Source organism: Cyrtonyx montezumae, unplaced genomic scaffold (assembly GCF_038088225.1).
Source record: "Cyrtonyx montezumae isolate F1298 unplaced genomic scaffold, pur_monq_1.0 scaffold_17, whole genome shotgun sequence".
NCBI lineage: Eukaryota > Metazoa > Chordata > Aves > Galliformes > Odontophoridae > Cyrtonyx > Cyrtonyx montezumae.
Window position 1 is genome coordinate 26,296,944 of NW_027071903.1, and position 21,606 is coordinate 26,318,549.

The following is a 21,606-nucleotide window of genomic DNA, read 5'->3' on the forward strand; positions in this document are numbered from 1 at the left end:
TCAGATCGTGCCGTTGTTTTCTTGTCGACCCATCCCTTCCCGCCGTTTCCCCCTCCCCCTCCCGGAGCGCGGCTCTGCTCGGGCGGCCGCGCGGCCACTGACGCAGTTTCTTTTTCTCTCCCCTCTCCCTTCTCGGTTTTCCCTTGGGTCACTGTCACGGACAACACCGTGACAAATGCTTTTTTATGTCTGCATGGAAATTATACTAAAGCAAACATCATAAACACCAGGGCAGCACAAGATCAATATAAAGAGCTGAGCACAATACTGATTTTGCCTCCATGCCTCACCTATACATGCAGAGATATTTGGTGATATGTGATGGCCTGGAGGACAATCACACCGAAAACTTCCCTCTGTGTTGATGCAGGTGCCACCTCGGCAGAGAAGGGGATTGCGCTGACACTCATCGATGTCTGTGGGGAGAAAGGAAGTCACATCAGTGCAGGAACCAGCACTGCCACCACAGCAGCCCAGATAATGCCTCAGCATTGCACTTCTTGTGAGCGTACCTCTTTACCCAATCCCTTCCCAGGTCCTGACCCTGCTGCCCTCCTAGGGTTCCAATCCACGTGCTGAGACAAGGCACAGGACTGCTCTATGTACCATATTCACACAGCCCTGCGTGCTACTCCCCACTACCCTACACCAACATACGTGCTGGGGCAGGCGATTACTACAGATGAAGAAAAATTTTCCTGTCTTGACTGAATCCATCTCTGGTCTGCTGCCTCTCACATCTCCATCAGCCCAGGCTGACTGACTCTGGAACCTTTGCTACAGCTAGCTATCTCTTAAACTACAGCACAGTATAAACAAATAAACAAAATAAGGCTGCTTTTAAATCTTAATCTGCTTTAAACTGACAGTTCAGGATGATTTCCCACTCACTGCATTGGGGACTCTTGGGATAATGTTCATTTCCTAAAATCCTGAACTGTGCTCATTTATGCTTTGGCATCCCATAGAACCAGGGAATTCCCTGTTCCACGTTTAGGGTAGAAATCAAGTCAACATTAAAGAGAACTTTAATAAAATTCAAAAATAAGAGGGATCTAAATTGAGGCACAATCAGGACTTTAAAATAACCCAAGTGCTCCACAGAAATAAACCTTACACAGGACACTACTGCACATCTGTGCCTATAAAAAAACATACCCATGCAGTTTTTCATCATCATAAATCCACTTTCATAGCCTTCAAAACATTCACATTCAAAGTCCCCAGGAGTATTGACACAGATGCCTTGGCCACAAAGATCAGGAGAGATCCGGCATTCATCAATATCTGTAACACAAAACAGCATTTGTGGTATTTTCAAAGAAGTCACATTTTTCCTTTTCCAAATCAAAGCTATGAGAGAGAGATCCATGCAGTTTACCTGTGCAATTCCTCTCTTCAGAATCAAGGGCAAATCCACTGTCACATCTACACTTAAAACTGCCAATGGTATTTCTGCATTTTCCATGAGTACAAAGACTGGGAACCATTTTACATTCGTTGATATCTATAAATGAAATGGAATGATATTAGGCTTTTGACTGTATAGTGAGCTAACAGAGTGCCCAAAATGTTCCAAGAACAAGTTAGTAAAAATGTAAATTCTGCAATAAGGAGCCAATCACAATTCATACATGTAGTTTACACCTCCCACAACACAGCAACAATAATTCATAAGCAACTATATCATATAATCTTTAATAATGGATTTTGGAAAAGCTTTACAGGAAGGTAGGGATCCTTCATCTAATAGAATCTGTAAGGTAACAAAGGTGCTAAAGAAGACCTCTGTTTCAGTGCAATTTTAATCACTGCACAGATTTCCTGCTTTTTCTCCTTCAAGCCGTGAAACCTCAAAAAGGGAATGTATGAGAAAGAGGAGACACAGGTCATGCAAGAGCTTGACAATGTATTCTTTTTTTAAAAAGCAGAATTTTTAAATAAATTTCACAGTTCTTTTAGCTCCCTGTCTATGCCTTTAATGATAAGGACATGAGATAGTTACAAAAACAGCAAACAAAAGAACAGTGGTGACTTTAGAGGTCATTCGTTCTTATGACAATGATCATTCTTTTTGAGAAACTTGTAGGCCACACTACATAAATGGATGCTGTCTCCTATGTAGACATTCTGCAGTGCAACTGGCAGGATCATTTTCTGTTATTAAATACTTTTGCTCTGCATAACCTAATTACAGCTCACTGAAGTCAACAAGATTTCAGTGGATGGAAGATCAAACCTATAAAGGGAACTTCCAGAAGAACTACTCTATCTACTGGTTTCTGAGAAAAAATGTGACTTTCATGAGTCACAGAAAATATAACGAGTGTAAGTAGTAACACATGTCATACTTCTTCATGTAAAATTAATAACTTAGCAACTGTTTATAAAACGAAGACTGAAACTACCAACAGCTATTGTCATTCACATATATTTTCTTATCCTTTAAAATTTCAAAAGGTTTAGGTTTTGGTAACTGGTTTTCTGTAAGTATATTCACATCCATTTGTGCTTTGTCCAGCTTAATCCCACTGGAAATCCTGGACAGATGACTTTCAACACATGACGCCAGGGTGTCACTGTGTGATTCCCATTAATGCTGGAGTTTTACCAAGAACAATCATAACAAAACTTAGTCTAGAGTAAATTAAATTCTGCTGATTTGAGCTATCATGCTGGAAACGTTTTTCTCTCCTTCTCCTAGTCGCTCCACAAGAAATAATCAAAATTATTCACCCTTCCTTGCTTGCTCCACAGTAGAACTGAAGTTACTGTACCTCACACAAGTAAGAAATACTGCTCTTTCCATATGTCCAAAGCTGACTGCGCAGTTTGAACCATTTCTTGTAGTATGAGGTGTCAGGTTTTCAAAGCTTTTTCATTAGCTAGAGATGTCATTAGATGCATCACAGGAGGCAAAGTCATGCATAGTTTAACCTTGCTATCAGTCAGAGATTTAGTATTTTGAGGCCACAGTGCTACATGGTTTTTAATGATCTGACAGAGACTAAATTATCTTGTTTTATTCTGGCCTTATTTTCCATGAAACCTAATGGGATTTTTAAGTGTGCCTCAAAATAAGTGAATTGCCAAATTATCAACCCCCAGGAATTGACCAAGAGAAGATCAAAAGGAAAAGCCAGCAGGATTTAGTAGCAAAGAACCACAAACACACCACAAACCTTTAGAGAAAGGTTTCCCAGTTATCTCTATCTTCGTAGAGAACCCAGACCCTCGGGGGCAAAGAGCTTCAAATTCAGGTGATCCCTTTAGAGGGCATTCCTCACACTCAAAGCCCCATGCTGCCCCCACTGAACAGCAGCAAGCGTCCATTCGGTGTCGGCCTGGTATTTGTGCAGTGCATTGCTCATCCTCATGTTGCAGGTAGCAACTCTCCAAGCGAATGTCTGTTGGGCAATTGAACAACATGTTGAGAGAGAAAGAGAAAATTTAGTTCACTGCAGAGGAACTCCTCTTGCAGAATCCCTTCACAAGACAAATTGCTCCATGTTTTTGAGGACTTTGGCAGAGCGCTTAGACTGTATAGTTCCCTAACAGCAAAACATTAACAGTAAACTTGAAAACTAACAACTGAAATAAGTTTAAAATTTTCTGTAAAATAGTACTTAACTCTTGGAACAAATTTTGAATCCAAAAAATTGTTTTTAAGCATTCCAGTTTCTTGTAAATTAATAAAGCCCTTCATCTCACTGTGAGACAAGGGTTAGGTATTTACTACTACAAAGGTACAAAAGTGCTTTGGATGGACAGCATACAAAGTTTAGATATTCTGTTGCACACCCCATTAAGATACACAATGTGGCTAGCTCCTCACCAGCCATGGTGCTGGTCCACAATGGTCCCATTACCATTCCAACCTTGTCAACTTTGATGGGGCTGATGATGAAGAGTGTTAAATGCATAGGTCAGTTGTTCGGATCTGTCAGATGAAACGATTTCAAAACAAATCTATGCCAATAAAATAGACAGCAGATGGTGATGGGCTTTTAGCACTGCAATCTGTTCATATTCCAGTTGAACAGAGATCATGTCCCTGATCAATTCTACCTGAAAGTGACTTAAGTTGACAAAAGTAATGTTCCTTATTTTAAGAAAATGAGAATCAAAAATCTATTTGCTCACCATATAGATTTGCTTTTCCCTAATAGACCTGTAAATGGAATAAATACCTACCAAGACATGTCCGACCAGAAGCATCCAAAGTCATTCCACTGGGGCACTGGCAGACAAACGATCCCAGGGTATTGACACACTGCCCATTGGTACAGACTCCAGGAAACACCTCACATTCATTTACATCTATTTTCAATCAAAATACAATAAAAGTAATCACTAGCATGCTGAACTTTCAAAAATCAGAAGAAAAAAAAAACAAATATTTTAATGTTTGTGCTCTAACATAAAATACAGAACCACAGGAGTTTATATGACCTGAAAAAATTGCAAATGTTTATGAATTCTTACACAAGTTAACCAGAATCAACTAATTACCAAAAACAGCTGATGACTATAAATATTACATGTTGTTATTTGCTATTCCTACATACACTGAAATCAAACTCAAAAGTAACATCCTCCTCCCCTCAAAAAATTAAAACAGTATCAAATTTTATTTTCATTGGGGTCCAGATTCTTAACTCGTGGGCAAAGAAAGAAAAAGGCAAGTGCATAATGAGATCATGTGACAAGAATTTAGCTATGTTGCATTTTTTAATGTTTTTGAAATTTTTGCACTCTTAATGTTTCTGCTTCTACAGGGACATCTCTGAACGTCTGGAAACTACAACACTGTTTGAAATCAAATCCTATGACCACCTATGACTGGTGGGTCCCCCACTGCTGTTTTTTCTGAAAAGCATATTCTTCGCAACTGCCTCTGTAAAAAAGCCTGTAGGCTTAAATATGACCCAAGATGAAGAGTAACAATTTTGAAGATAGGTGATAAGAGCAAGGAATCAGAAAGAAACGACTGGACTGCAACTGAACACTCAAGTATATAAGAGTGTATCAAGAAGTGGATAGGCTGGATTCACAGATCTTCCAAACAGAACTCCTACTGTGAACAGTCTCTGCAACACTCAAGCTGCACAGTGCAGTGTGGAGAATACATGTCCAAGTGGATATTGGTGGCCTCTGCCCTTTACTAGATATTATAAATAAAAGGCTCATCTTGACTGGAAGGCGGGAAGTAAAGCCAAGGGTCTATTTGAAACCACTGAAACACAGTTCACAGTTTGCGAACAATATTCCAGCTGACAATTCCAGGGCTCACCCATAAACTACAGGAAGACTGCCAATTTAGTTTGCTTATTTCCTTGCACAAGTTCCATTACTAATTTTACAGGGGCTGTGTATGGGAGAACTGAGTATCACCTTTTGGGAACTAAATTTACACCCTTGTCCTGTATCACACTTGCCAGTAAATTTCCTAGAGCTCTTCCCTTGTCTTGAAAAATGCTTACATTGGTTGAAGCCCAAATACCACTTTAGTATGTTAAAACCAGGGGAAAGTACTCTGAAATATCTGGGGCTATCCAGGTCCCATTGAAATCAGAAAGATGAAAACATATAATAGATGTAATCCAAAGTGCTAGTAAAGGAAATGCTGAAAACAGTTATGTCTACATCTTGGAAGGATAAATTTTCCATCCCAGCAGTGTTGAAAATGTTCTAAGACTTTCCCTGTGAATAGAGAAAGGTGGGGCCACTTTTTTTTTTTTCCTTTTTCTTTCACTTACACACTCCAAAAAGTGTTGCTGAGGTCAAATAAGTTATGTACAATGGGTCTGCAGCACGAATGTGCCAAGGTATTCAGTCATCGTTTGGAAAGCAAAGAACATGTGTGAGGGTGTTCCTCTTTCTTTCTTTCACTGTTATTGTTTGTTTTATTTTTTTTTATTTTTTTATTTTTTTGTTATAGGGTAGAACAATGTTTCTTTATGGAAGCTACATATGGGAGTAATTTTAAAAAAATATTTTAACTGCAGTGTCATGTCAGATGTTGTCAGTCAGGGTGACCCATAGCAGTACAAGACACTCTGAGCTTCTGCATATTATGGAAATATGCAGTACTTTGTCAGGGGTTCAAATCAATTCAGATGAAGATGAAATAGGGTGGGACCTTCAATTCTCTCAGAATACTATAGAGTCATCAAGCAAGAAGTTATACATTCTTTCTCTTTAACCAAAGTTTAACTGTGTCTGGATGCCCATTTCTTTTTTAGACTATAACTATGCTTTGGAACATGCTATATTTAATATAATGTTAGACAGAAAAAAGCAAAATTTAAGAAAAAAAGATTTCATTTGAAATATACTTTTTAAACATGCTTTTTCTACAGCATTGTAATGGTTTTGCATACTTACCAATAATGCCATGTTTTATTACATACATAAGATGTATATTTTGCCTGAATAGGTTACACACAAAAGTAGTATTCCAAGAGAGAGCCATCTCCTTATACTGGTAGATACTCTATTTTCAAGTGTGTAGTTTGAGATAAACCGTATGTAGGAATGTAAAACAAACTGAAAACAAATTCATCCCTGACATAACCTTAAGGAAATAAATAGAATTATACGAGGTAAGAATTTGGCTTAGTGTTCCTCTACGCTAAATTAACCACTTAACTCGAAACACTGGCTTTTCTTTTCACTTGAGCTCTGATTTATGTCAAGGCAACAATAAATACCTTCACATACTGTTCCTCTTACTCTTGAAAATCCCTTTTGGCATATTGGGTCTGTAAAACAAACAAAATGACCTTTCAGAATTGTACAGTCCAAAATTCACCATTAGTGTCCTGTGCAAAAATAATCATGTGAAATATTATCTACAGTTTATTGCAGTGAGTGGTCTGACTGTTTAGACAACATCTCAGTATTTTCTGAAATAATAAAGAGGCAAGATGGGTCAACTACATAAACTGTGCATACTGCTAGCTATTATTCTGTTTTGTCTCCAATGCATCTTAGCTAGCTTACTCCAGAATTGTTATATTATTCCTGCTTTGTTCAAATCAATTCATTCATTTAATCTGGTCTCAGCATGTTACAGCCATATTTACCAATGATCGCTGAGGATGGATTCTACTGAGATATCAAGGATGAACTGAAGATTTGAACAAACTAGCAGCTTTCAGCATGTATAAATAACAATTCATGCACACTTCTGCATTCAACAGCTTACCCCTGGGTTCCCAGCTCATCCCACAGTTCAGTCTAATTATTAAATGCATTTGCAGACACCTTCAACTCTCTGCTTCAATCAACTATATGATTCTCTAGACCATCAGTTAATCTACAGAGTATAATAATAAGGGCTACTCCCTCTCCTCCCTCCATTACCACACTAAAGATCCATTTGTTGCAAACATTTTCTTGAAAGCTCTAGGGAACATGTCAACTGCTACATCATTACCTACTCCAGTTCACTGACTGCAATAAACAATGCCAAAGTTATGTAGAAAGTTACAAACCGTAGGCGTGGTCCCCTCCTTTCAGAATTTAACTTTGTAAACTGTTTACTACAAAATCCAGTGTTACAGCCACTTTCCACCTCCCAGTATTACCATATCGCTTTTATTTTTTTCCCCACACTGAGTAAGGAATTAGTGTTGCATTACAGAAATTCCTGAGAAGCTCCTGAGAATCGATGCAGTATGTTATACAAGGGCACCTTCACCACAATAAAGCAAAACTAAAGAAGACATAGAACAGCTCCTCAGTCTTCTACAACTTTATGGATTAACCGAGAATAAAAGCTGCATTTATTATTATTATTTTTAAATGTGAGTATATGCCAAGGATTTCATAGCTAGACACTTTTAAACAGAGTGACTTTTTAAGCTTATGCCTTTGTATGCACTCAAGTAAGATGGTAAGGCTCTTGTAATGTCACAGTTGTGAGGTACAAGCCTGTGAGTGGAGATTTAAAGAGAACAGAGAACATTACCTCGTTCACACTGAGTGCATGGGCTACCCCAAGCAGCACCTAGTGTTGAACAACACTCAGACTTCAGAGTTGCTCCATTGATATTTATCTCACATCTTCCATCTACCATGTTCTGCCAACAGGTACCCTTAACAGTTTCTGTCAGGAAAAAAAGTATTATCAGTAGACAGTTAGTATTATACATGAAAATATTTGAAGATATATCTGAATTTAACCATAAAAAGAATCATTCTTTCATCGTAACTTACCATATCAGATCTGAATTTGTTTTAAAAGCTCTTAATTTATTCTTCTCTATGATGGACTACAGCCTATAATCACCTCAGCAAAGAGCTCTTGCAACTCTTAGTTTATGTTTATTGATCTTACCAGGGAATATCTCAACACCACTCATAACTTGAGCCATTGTAGTTTTTTTATTATTCAGATTTAAGGTGCATGCAGAAGAAAAGGGCAGTTATGAACACCTTCTAGATCTTCTATTCTTTTACCCGATGGTCCTCCAGTCTGGATATCTGATCTTCTTGTCAAGGAGGGGCAGGAGGTAGCTGAGAACCACCACATATGATTTGATACTTCTTCTATCTAGGCAACAGCTATAAGTTATTGGCACTTCAGAACAGCTGAAGGAAGAACTTAGGAATCCACATACTAGTGAGCAAGTCACAGCTTTGTCCATGGCCTTCTAGAGCTGCTCCATGTCAAGTTAAAACCTGGCTTTTCCAGAGAGCAGATCTTAAGGAGAATATGGCCACTCCTCTTGCAGGGGAACTTCGTGAGTGAGTATAGTCTGGAAGAACTGCTCTGATCATTCCTCTGCATTAGAAAATGTTTAATCTCTTTCAAATTTGACATGAAATCACTCCCATGTGCTAGTCTCACTTTGTTTTCATCATTACTATGAGTACATAAACACTTTAATATTGTTTCTGGAACATTTTCCTGTTGTCACTACACATAACTACAGAAGTTATTTCAAAGTATTTTCTAAACTGTTTGGATTTTCAATCAAAAAACAAACTTTTTAGAAGAATAAATACCTATGCAAATAGTTCTTGTTGGATCCAAAGTACTTTCAGGAGAACATTCACAAGCAAAAGAGCCTGGTGTGTTTTTGCATACTCCATTAACACAGGGATTAGATTCACACTCATCAATATCTGTAAGAGAAACACACTCCCATTAGTGCCAAGAAATTGTAACAAAAATACACATGACCCTTATCAGCTCAGGTTGAAATGGAAGAGGTTCTCCTAATGACAGACTTCCTCATACTCTGGTTCAGCCACGAAGCTCTTCACAGCAGGCTAATGATGCATGTGCCCTAGAGACACCCTTACACATTAGAACATTGAGCAACTGAACTCAGCAGCAGCAACTCACTTATCTTTGATATCCACCTGCTGCCCTGCTTTTGTGGTGATAACCAAATTGCTTAAGTGATTTGACACATATCCTGTCTGTGGATCAAAAAGGATCCAGTGAAGGACCCATCTGGCTCCTTATTCACAAAAGATAAAAGACTTGTAAAGCCTGGTGATTCCCCTATTTTTTCTCACTCTTACCACAGTGCAAGCCCACTGGTGGTCAACAGTAAAGGAGAGTGCTAGTACATACCCCAGTACAAACTATTTCACAAGTTTATCTAAAACTTTCTTGTTTGTGTCTTGTCTCTCCTCTTTTCCCTACTTCCCCAGGTCATTTTCTTTTATTTTTTTTTTATTTTTTTTCTTTTCGTTTACATTCTATATGCAGTAATCTCAAGATTCAAAGTATGTCTGACACAACACAAGAACAATCCCAATGAATCAAACTAGAATGAAATAAAGTGCTATCCATTACCTTCACATGTTTTTAGGTCAGGAGTATATACAAATCCCTTGGGACAAGTGCAGGTGAAACTTCCAGGGGTATTTCTGCATTGCCCATTGTCACAAAGCAGCATGTTCAGTGCACATTCATCAATATCTACAATGAAAATTAGGAACTTTTAAGATACAAAACATTCCTAGACTAAGAATCAAGACAAAATTTCCCTATTTATAGCCACATTTTATCAGATTTTGTATATGTGGAGAAAAGAAGGAGACAAAGAGATGAGAGAAAGAAAACTCATACACGTCTTGCACTGTTTTCCAAAGACATTACATAGATTTCAAGATTTTTCAGCAGACAGTGGGTTTGGAATTCTAGCAGATGGAGATGACTACTCCAAGTAAACTATAACAACACTAAAGATCCCACTTACTTCACCCTCTATCTTTAGGAAAACTCATTAGAATAATGAAAGCAATAAGTTATATGAATTCAAACCACACAAATATTACAAAAAATATGATTTTTGTTTAGCTTTTAAATATGAAGTAATACTTTTTTTTTTTTCTCAGCAGATACATTTTTCCAATGCTTTGTTATTTAGTAGGGTACTTTGCTTTTACAAGAGTACATATTTGCTTTCTACATGAATTCATAGCATGTGACAGCCATAGCACTGTTTAAAATAAAGCTGAGAATCACACTTTCATCTTGCATTTATTATGGAATAGGTCTATGTAGTCTCTAATTCCCTGAGCAATAGCCACCACACTCATGAAAGAAAAGAGGAGATGATTGCTTTGGAAAGATTTGCTTGTCATTCTGATCTTTATATCACCATTTTTTGCCAAGTCTGCTCTAAACTGTCTTAGATGTTGTGGTTAATAAGGCCAATGTGAATCTACACTTGTTTCAGAGTTGAAAAATTTAAACAGAAATGCCAGTGCTAAATTTCAAGAGCCCTTAGGAAATCTTTGGAAGAGCTATGGTCATTAGAGAGATGTTCCAAGAAGGTGGCAATGGGCCATGAACGGCAGGTGAAGATCAGGAGAGACCCCAATAGCAGACAGGAACAATTGGCTATGTGAGGGAGGCCTCAGAACGTGTTGAGAGAAGTTGGAAAGACTCAGAAGGTCAGCTCAGCAGCTGGGAACAGCAGAAGTACTAGGAAAGGCAGGGAGATTTGCAGAATAAAGCAGACCGTGTGGGAAGCTTCACGGGAGTTCAGAAAAATTGAGAGAGGGCCAGGTAGAACATTATGGAGGAATGGGAAACAGCTGTGATGGAGCATGGATGTGGGCTGCAACAGGGCGGGCTGGGGAGCAGCTGGAAAAGTTACAGATGGATGGGAAGAAGAGAAGGGATGCCATAAGCTACAGACAGACACTGAAATGGGACATGGATAATCAAAGCCAAAGAAGAAATGGGAAAATGGGATAAATTACATCATGACTTTTATCAAAGATGGATCAATTCAGATTTTTTTTTTATAAGACAGTGGATAGTTTAGACTGGATTAACAGAAATGGCTTTAAGCTATTTAGGTTTAAATAGAGAATACAGAACCTAAATAAAATTATTATGTAAGCTGGAGAAAACAGGAAGGAATTTAAGAACTTGAAGGTGGATCCAGATCTGGCTGAAGGAGATATTACAGTAGGGTACATTAAAAAGGAAAGTCATCATAATGGAGAGATGATATTAGGAATGCTTTTTAAGGATCAGTCTTGGGACTGGTTGTAATATAAATTTTTGAATGTAGAAATTAAAAATGAATGGGACCAAAAATTGTGAACAACAATAAACTGGAAGTTATTGCCAACAAAGAGAAACATGCAGTTCTTTAATCATGCAATTCAGTTAAGCTTGACAATGTGAATCAGAAATAAAAAGCAATCATCAAAATGTGAAAACTTACTAAGGAGATAATAACATTACCATGCTATAAACCAGAACTCATCAGTTGAAGGTAACAGAGAGCTCTAAGTGTAACACCCAGTTAGAAGCTGACTTTGATTCCTGAGTACAGCACGTGTTTGAGAAAAGACTCATTCACTATTAGAATCAGTCCAGCAAGGATTTTCCTGGGATCAACAGAACACATTGCTAAGACGCCACGAGGAGACGATACAATGGTTGGAATAGTTCTGTGCAAGAGAAGGCTGTGGCCTCTGCTATTATGAAAAGACTGAAAGCATGGATTTGGACAGTTTAGTCAACAGAGTTTGAGAAACATCACAATTACTCTTTATAAATACTTTGGAGATAAGTGCTGATAGTGCTAAGTCAAAGGATAACATTAGTTTAACATCAAGTGGTCACCAACAGTTGCAAATTTTAACAGTAAGCTAGAATAAATTTCTTATCAGTTGTACAAAGAAAATTTGAAACAATGCAGTAATGCAGAAGTGGAAGAAAGGAATCTAGAAGGCTTTATATAAAGTGCTTTTGATGGTAGTGTGAAGTGGAACAAGAGAATTGCTTCTCCTGAAAGGACCTAGCATGCTCATGATCTTAAATTTTTCCCATAATACACTGTAATTGCAGGATCTGGCTTCTTTTAATTCTAAGAAACACTGAGGCCATGGAGCACATGTTCAGTGAACTTATCTGAACTGTCAGTGATTTGAATTATCAGTAGCAATGGTCACTTGCATCCTTACATTGGAGGACTTTACAAGCACTGCAAAGCTCCAGCATTAAACAAGACAAAAGCAAAAAAATAAGCAAACAAAAACAACACAGCAAAAACATCCATAAGAGCAGCTACTGGATCTGATAAAATACTGAATGAAAAGGCAAAGGAGGATAAACACACATATCAAACTTCAAAATAAAAAAAAAAAATGGGAAATTTCATACCAATGCAATTTTTCCCAGTTGAATCCACTTCATACCCAGGGTTACAAATACATTTGTATGTTCCATGCAGATTCTCACACCTTCCATTGGGACAGAGATCAGGATCCAGTAAGCACTCATTAATATCTACATAAATTAAAAAAAATAAAAATAAACAAACAAGAAAAAAAAAACCAACACTGTCAATCGTTGAGAACAATAGGGACTCCACCTTTTAATTCTCCAGTCAAGAATAAGATACATTTTTAATATCACTAACTCAACTGTTACACATTTTTAATGATGTAGTTTTGGCTAGCAAATTCATGTCTAAATATATACACTCAAGACAAAAAAAAAATCCCCTTCATTCTAATTTAAAACCACCACTAGCCCAAAAACATTTAAAATAAGATACATCATAGATATGAACGAGGATAACAAACATCCCTCCTTTCTCTATTGGCAGTAAATTTACTAGTGAACACTGACTGACTCAGGGTTTGCAATTTCTATGGTGCAACCACGAAGCTTTTGTTGTAATCACTTGCTCCTTCTTTGTAATAAGTAACCGAGCTCTGCTAGCCTGACATTTCTAACTGAGATGAAAATAAGTGAGGAAGCTCAGTGTTCAGCATGATTTTACTCTGCAGCGGGATCATTTCTGTTGAAAAATGCAAATACGACTTAAGTGATTTCTAAGTCATATAGATAATAAAACTGCTCACAGATTTGACACTATTTTATAACAGCTATCACACACATTCAGTGCCATAAAATAGGCCACACAGATGAAATGGCATACTCCACCTATTTCATCCTAAATTCATCTATTCTACTGTGTTACAAACATTCACCTAGATAAGTCTTTCCCCCACTCTTTCCAGCCATAATTTCCTCCAACATATTTAATAAATCAAGAACATCCAGGTTCATACTTTCATTTAGAACATGAATAGCTTGAATTACATAATGTGATCTTACCATTTCCTCCTGCAGTCATACCAGATCCACTACTGCATAGAGCCTGATACTCAGCTGGAAAAAAAAAATACTTAGTGGAATACTTTTTAGCTCATTGCTTTCAGTTTCATCATCAACATGACAAATAATTATTCCAATTTAATAACTTGCTTTTCAGAGATTAAAAAAAAAAATTAATGTCCTCACAATAATCTGAACCTGTGAAACATTTTAGTGGACTCAGTGCACCTTCTGATGAAGATGGATAAGTAAAAAATTCAAATGGAATCAAGTGGAATTAATTTGACTGTCATCCAGAAGTCAGTGATACAAAGATGTTCTGTATTACAAGGTTTACAACAGGACTTTACAAGAGAAAGGACCTAACACTGGGCAAACCTCCTATGACAAGATAGAGCCCAAAGGAATCCACCATACATATAAATACATAACACTTCCCTCCTACCCCCTGCTGCTGGAGAGGCTCCTTCGTACTGCTGTAAGATTCCCATGGTGTCATGCTATTCTGAATAACATGAAGTATTATGACAGTGTCCAATAAGCTCTTGATGAAGAGCTCGCATAATCTCAACAAGCCTGATCTGTTCCAGTCGCTCTTGTCTCTCTAAAGCTTTACATAAATCCATCAGTTAAAACTGGGATTTAAAGAATGAACATAAAATATTTTTGTTTACAAAGCAGATATACCAAGTTAGTGCAAGATGTTTTTGAGCTACATAGTGAATGGTATATTTTGTTGCAACAACAAATTCACTGAGTGAAAAGAATAATTTGACAAAGTTGTGCTTCGATCTAGCTCCCTTGCAGTCACTTCCACAAAACCAGGGTCTCTTTACTCACTGGCTTCAGGACAAGGATTGTGTCAGTACAGTCTTCTTGGAAGAAGTGCTTTCCTAAAAGCAGATTCTACCCATGAGAACGATTAGGATTCCCGTCTTGCCAAAATGAAGTTATGTTCCAGACAACACTGCTTGGTGGGGATTTTGGTGAGAGACTCAAATATTCTCAACTGTCTTAATCAGGCTTTTATTTTTGCACTGACTATCCAAAGTCTAGTTTCTATATAAACAATTTCAGAACACTTGGATGATGTAGAACTCAGATAGCAAATATCTGACTGGCAGGTGTACAAAAGTATTTGAATATATGAATTACTCCAGACATTTCCATGAATAATTTGAGATTGAAATTATACTTTTAGTAATTTATATCTATCAAACTAGAGATTGTTGTGTGACAGTATGTTTTCATGCATGTAATGACTCTGGAACAGATACTGGCATTTACCATTGCCTCAAAAAAGTCTCTTATACTATTCCAACATACAAAATAGCACATTGCTCAAAATATATAACATGTTGTATGACAACTTAATCCTCCAGATTTAAGATGCAACGTTAATATAAAGCTGTATTTTTAACTTCCTAAAAATAGCTTACCAACATAATTCTTAAATTAGAACATGTGCCAGTAAATATGCTGTACCTGAATTTTGTGCTGGACAGGGCTGACAAGGCTCCCCAAAGGCATAGTCAGTGCTGGCACAGCAGCACTCTGATTTTGTAACTGCACCAGTTAATGGTCTCACACATTGTCCTCTCTTGTAGCCACCATAGCATGTGCTTCGCATATGAGTATCTGAAAAAATAAATCCCTCTTAATCCTATTATAAACAACTATAGTGCCATAAATTACAAGTGTTAAATCTAACTCTGGTGTCATAAACACTGTGAAATAGCTGTCAAAACAAAATGTTTCTTGTCATTTCTCTTTGCTTTTCACCCATCTATACACTTGCTGTACCTGGGACAGGAAATTCCTCTTCCTCGACCTCCACTGAGTTCAGACACACAAACTAGTTACCACATTTAATGACTTAACCTGCATTAGTGAACTACGGAAACCATCACTGTGGACTTCAATATGCAGCAAATGTCATATGTGTAATAAATTAACATACTACTCTTTTATTGACCTTATAAAACACTTAAAATTCCCATCTCTCTTGCATTTAAAATAAAAAGTACAGAAAGGATTACTGTAGCTTCTCTGCCCTGAGATAAGTTAACTACAATGCCTAAGCAAAAATTATTGAAAAATCCCTATTTTCATGGCTTTTGAAAGTTAACTGAAGTTTCCTTAATGACAGCAGTTGTGGCAACATGTAGGCATGTTAGAATTTTAAAATCAAACACCTCAAACCTAAATTTATTGAGAGAAAGAGGGAAATGAAAAAAAAATGATATGGCCCACTTTAAAGAGTTGAAAGACTAATTAAATCCTTAGTGAAAAAATGAAAAATTTTATGTTGACAGAAATGGGGCAGATTCTCACCTGTTCACTTACTCTCATCAGCACTATGCTATATACTCTACATGATTTTGTAATTTGTCCCACACATTTTTTTCAACACAAATGGAAAGAAAAAAATAGCAAAATAGGTCACCAAAGCAAATATCCCAGAGCTATTAATATCTACTAGTGTAGTAATTCACTACCCTAACAGGCACCAGTCCATTAAAAAAAAAAAAAGGTGAATTCTATATTCAAACTCTGATTTGTCCATCAGCTTAGCATTAATACCTTAGCATTGTTAGTGATTTGCTCACATTGAGCTTATCTTACCAACACACACACGTCCATCTAGTCCTACTGCAAGGCCAGGGAAGCATTCACATCTGAAAGAGCCATCAGTGTTCACACAGCGTCCGTTCATGCATATTCCAGCTGTCTCACACTCATCGATGTCTGTCGGAGAACAGAATGAGTTTTATTAAGTTAAATTACATAGTGTTCAATATCTGACTGAAACTTGCATTTGTGCAACTTATTTTCAGCTGAAACTTGCATTCACAGCTTACTTTCAATGCATCCTATAGAATAATATCAAGTGAAAGTGGAAACTAGTTCTGATAAAGATCTTATCAAGAATAGTTAATCAATTCTGTGAAAAGAAAGAGAAAAATACAAAATTTGGGAGAAATATGAAAAAAAAACCCACAAAACCAAAACAAAACAAGCAAATAGAACAGACAACAAACTGACCCTCCTAGCATTTTCCTGCAGTTCAAATGTGTACCTTTCCCCTAAATGTTCTCAGGAAATACATATTCCAAAATAAGGGTCATTCAGACAAAACCAGTACAGCAGGAACGAGGAAACTGTGACTGCTAAGACAAAGGACTTCTGTATCGTGTGACAGGGTATTCCCTGCTATGTTAAGTTAGTTTGCATTGTTAAAAATCAGTCTTGATTGCAAATTGAATATTTCACCCTCATGTCCTGTTCCTCTCCATGGGGTGCCTTCACAGGAACACCAATGAATTTCCCTTCCTGCTGCTCCAGATTCCATTTTTGGAAGAATATCTGATTGTTCATTGCCAGATCTGCCTGTACACAGTGCCTTGCTGGTTATCTGCATGGTAATTATTTTTTTCCTATCAGATGTTTATTACAGGCCGTTTTATAAACTTTTAACAGACAGGCTACACTGAAGTCCTGAAAGGAATTCCCTTAATGATTTGCACACTGAGCAATTGCTGAGCACAGGCTACCATCTTTGCCCAATATTAGTACATTAAACGATAAGACTCTTAGCAATGAAATACAAGAATAAAGCCTGATAATATCGGACTTTCATAGAGACATGTCAAATCAGTAAAACGAGAAAAAATTATAGGACTCTTATCCTGTTAATGGTAACATTCCCTTGACATAGATCATACTATTATTTTATAAGTGATTAAGAAAAGAAGTGTTTAAAATATTGTTTGGAAGTATGCATAACCTTTATAAAATAATCACTTCCTAACAACTCTTCTTAATATATACAAAAGACAGCGTGTGTGACAATTTCCTTTTTTCTGACCTTAAAAGGGCAAATTGAGAGTGAAACACCTCTATGTTTTACTTAGTTTGTGTTGTTTGGCATAAAACATGGTTTGTATGATCCAAGATTCCTTTCACAAACTGCATTTTAAAATAGAATTATATTTAAGTACATGGGCTCAATTAATTTCAGCTTCACCCTGCTGTCTTTTGCTCTGCTTCAGACAAATCTTAAATAGTTTTTCCCTCTTTAAATTTACTTCTTACTCAATGTAAGTAAAAAAATGAGTTAGTGTCCATGTTATTTAACAGTATTGACACTTTTTGCTAAAAAGTAATGAATTCCCTGGACAGATACATATGCTCAAAGAAAATAAATCCAAAAGCTTTCCTTTTTTTAAGGTTACTTACGGAAGCAAAAAGGCAAAGTTTTTTTGCCTTTTTCTCTACTGAATTTAAGAAAGGAGATTTTATGAGCTAATAAGGGATGAAATGTGCAATCCATTTTGCTTTGCAGTGATTTACAGATGTGCTGAAAATACTGTCATCGGTGTCTTATAGAGAGGTACATTTGGTCACTTGCAGAGGTAGCTGAAATTCTGACTCCAGTAAAGAAGAGGAAAAATCCATTGCTTTTACCAGGGCCCAGTAAATTAACTGCACATGCAGGTATAAAATCTGAATGCCTAGCCCTGACATAGCTTAGTGGCAGAAGTCATCATTCTGAAAACTTCAGAAACACTTTTCTGAATTTTGCTAGAATACCTCAACCTGGTTTGGAAAACCACTTATTGGATTCATTCTCTGTGTCCAACTGGTTTTACCCTTTTCAGCTGAGCTTGTTCAGCAGTGTCAGCTAGGTACTCTAAGTCCTCTAATTTTAACCAGGAAAAATTTACTCAGACTACTGAAAGGCTACTTCCAGTTGCCTTGCAAGAGCTTTTAATAATGCTTTAAACCTCTGCCTGTCTGACGTAAGTATTTCTGAAAAATTGCCCACAAATCATCAGTGAAATAAGCTAATGGTGAAAAAGTTTAATGTGTCTTGTATTACAGGGAATACACAAGACTGTGGTGCAACATTCTTTTTTGGCATGTTACTTCATAAACTCTGAGTGGAATTTTTACCAGACAGCCAAGAATATGCCCTGTACTTATACTCAAATTCTGATTTTATGGAACTGTCAATTACAGTATTCCTAACTTTGGGTAAGAAATTCTTCTTAAGATTTCAAAATTCAGCTTACAGTGAATCAAATGATATGTTTAAAGGAGTGATATGTTTCATGCTGCAATTCTTAAATTCTTTTGTTAATCCTCTAAATTGCTCAGCAAAAACACGTGTTCAATTCCATACCAAAATGGCTCAGGCAGGTAGCTAATTTGCTGCAGAAATGTCAGTTTGTACATACACAAATTCCCAACATGTATGAGCATCAACTGCATGCTAGAGCTTGTGAAAGATAATGCATTTATTGCACAAACAAATCTGGGAAAAACAAGGAAAAAGATGAGTCTTCCAGGGGCTAAATGTTCTGTAGGACAGAAATTATTTACTCTGCACATGTGACATATGCAGAGAGGACTCAATAACGGTAAAAACTAAAATGTTCAGAAAAAGATGTCACCAAACTTCAATTGAAACTTTCTTTCAAGTGACTAGAGACATTTACCAGAAAGTTGGATATACTCTAGCCAGTAAATTCCTGGGAATTATTTCATGATCCTTTGGGTAAGTAGAAGAGAGGAGACACATGAAGTTGAGAATAAGTACACTTTGGGTGTCAAGGTCCCAAAATCTGGTTTGATTTTGACCCAATAGTAATTTCACATATAATGAATGCTTGCATACTTGTTCATAGAGAACAAGACTTTCTGTAAGTGTTGAAAAGCAGTGGGAGAAATCCTTCACTTTACTATAAGATCTGTTCCAACTTTCAGTAGGAATCAGTTGAGTTGCCTGAAATTCTGGATAATTTTCAAATATGTTCCCTTTGATGCACAGAAGGAACACTTCTCTAGGGCCAGAAACCCCATTTTGGCTGTATCCATACTCTTGTTTAGCCAGGAGGTATGTAAGAGATGCTGTGAAGACCAGTATCCCAAGTTTGATTTTGAGAGTCTGAAGCAGTTTATGTATCATTTTTTTGGATGGCATTTCAGAGAACAGAATGATGGGAAAAAAAACAACAACCTACCCATCAAACAACATTTAATAACAACAAAACGTATACAAAAAGATGCTCAGGACAAAAAACAAGACAAGCTTTTGGTCTGAGCTTGCATGAGAATGTCACATCCCTGATAATGACACAATAGTCTTTGGGAACGCAACTGGCTTGTACACCAAAGCCTGTTAGGCACTGAGCTTTTCCCTGATAAGACTGAGACCAAGTCTCACTGTTTTCCCACACAGAGACCAGCTGGAAAATAATCATTGACAAAGCACAGACATACACCTACTATTTGGAAAACAGGTAAGAATGTAATTAAAGCTGATTCTGTAAGCATATTAAGCTGCAGCCAACACAGACAGTGGCTTGTAAGCTAATGGTATGTTTGTACAGATCCATGCATTTGTTCATTTGAGATATTAAAAGACAAATTATTTCCCCAATTGAAGCAACCCTATTATGAAGCACGAATGGGGTCTTCTCTCACTAAAAATAAATGAGTCCCTTGCCTGAAATCTGTGCAGCACCAGGTTGCACATTTGGTGCAAAAGGTACCCAAACGCAAGAAAAGTTCCAGCTGTGTTATTATTCTGTCTTGGATCTAAGCCTAGACACTATGCAAGCTCGGATCGAGGATCCATACAGTGTTCAAGAAGTAAAAGGATTCAAACTTACCTGCTTTTAATGTAAGTAATTCTCAAAATCCAATTATTAATTCAAACATTAAACGTTGTTACTGGTCCACAAGATGCTGCTGTGTAACCCAGTGTGACTTTAAATTAAAAAAAAAATGCTGAAGTGTAAGCAAACACTTCTGTTGCCTTGATTCCAAGAGCTGAAAGATTTTAAACTTTTCAAAAAAGAAAAATCATAATTAATTTGGCCCCATACTTGTTTTCTTCATATTTTGATTTCTGATTTGCACCTATACAATGAGTTGAAACATGAATATTTATGGACACAAAGTTTGTAGTTCCTGATGGGACAGAACAGGAACTCTGATGACATAACTAGCAACCAGAATACTGCAGCATCTCCCACAAGGGGTATCACTGAACTAGTGCAGGAAATGAGAAATACAATTTTGCTGTGGTGCTCATGTCTTCATCTCGGACACGTGGGCTACTGTATAATTCTCAGAGATACTGTATTGAGTAGGAACACCCAAGCAGAAATGGGAGTCAAACCCCAGCAAGGCAATGAGCCAGGATGTTTGGAAAGTCAAAGGCAGAACACTTTAAATGCCAAACACAAAAATTGAGGTATACAGGAGTCAAACTGCAGAACACCTCATAGGCAAAAGAAAAGAACAACAACAAAAAAAAAGAGTTTAACTAACTAGATTGGACCTAACAGGTGTTGATCAAAGAATATTTTCCACTAATTGGCTAAGCAACACTGTGGAGAAGACTGAGTGCTGTTTTGTGTCAATTGAAAAAGCATATCTGATGAGAACTCCGCACAGTACTCCTTGTCCCCAAGCATCACTGTAAGAAAATCAGGCAACTCTTGAAGCTACCACATAATTCACCTCTGATTAATCCATAATTATTGTGCTCACCTCTGCAATAGCGTCCATCAGATGCCAGCTGGAATCCTGGTTTACAAATACATTTAAAACTGCCATCTTCATTGATGCACATCCCATTCAGGCACATATTCCTTATGTTGCATTCATCCATATCTGAAAGTGCATATAATAGACATAATCTTAATATTGTTTACATACAAGAACTCCTACTAATTATATCCAAAAGATAATTCCTTATGAGGTTGGTCAAAACCTTAAAAAAGGTGAAAAAGGTACACAACTGAAAGAGGACCTACAATCTTAATGTAAGCCAGGTTAATCTTAATGGAAGCCAGGTTAGAAGCTGGCTGCATTTGGAATGGCAAACATTCTGAAAGGGCAGGAGTGAACACTTGTGTTAGGACTGAAAACTTCTGTAACCTCTGTTGCATGAGTCTAAGACTTACAATGTGGGAGAC

At 37.1% G+C, this 21,606-nt stretch overlaps 1 protein-coding gene across 1 annotated transcript in view; it reads right to left on the reverse strand.

The window, feature by feature from the left end:
- Positions 1 to 21,606, reverse strand: part of FBN1 (fibrillin 1) — a 151,414-nt gene that overhangs the window by 57,798 nt on the left and 72,010 nt on the right. Inside the window, exons 14-27 of the mRNA XM_065733896.1 lie at positions 21,179 to 21,301; positions 16,241 to 16,363; positions 15,101 to 15,253; positions 13,616 to 13,669; positions 12,653 to 12,778; positions 9,818 to 9,943; positions 9,016 to 9,135; positions 7,976 to 8,113; positions 6,714 to 6,764; positions 4,195 to 4,320; positions 3,183 to 3,407; positions 1,382 to 1,507; positions 1,159 to 1,287; positions 291 to 416 (exon numbers count right to left, since the gene is read on the reverse strand). Of these exons, the coding sequence (XP_065589968.1) occupies positions 291 to 416; positions 1,159 to 1,287; positions 1,382 to 1,507; positions 3,183 to 3,407; positions 4,195 to 4,320; positions 6,714 to 6,764; positions 7,976 to 8,113; positions 9,016 to 9,135; positions 9,818 to 9,943; positions 12,653 to 12,778; positions 13,616 to 13,669; positions 15,101 to 15,253; positions 16,241 to 16,363; positions 21,179 to 21,301 (1,746 nt within the window). The remainder of the gene's footprint in view (positions 1 to 290; positions 417 to 1,158; positions 1,288 to 1,381; positions 1,508 to 3,182; positions 3,408 to 4,194; positions 4,321 to 6,713; positions 6,765 to 7,975; positions 8,114 to 9,015; positions 9,136 to 9,817; positions 9,944 to 12,652; positions 12,779 to 13,615; positions 13,670 to 15,100; positions 15,254 to 16,240; positions 16,364 to 21,178; positions 21,302 to 21,606) is intronic.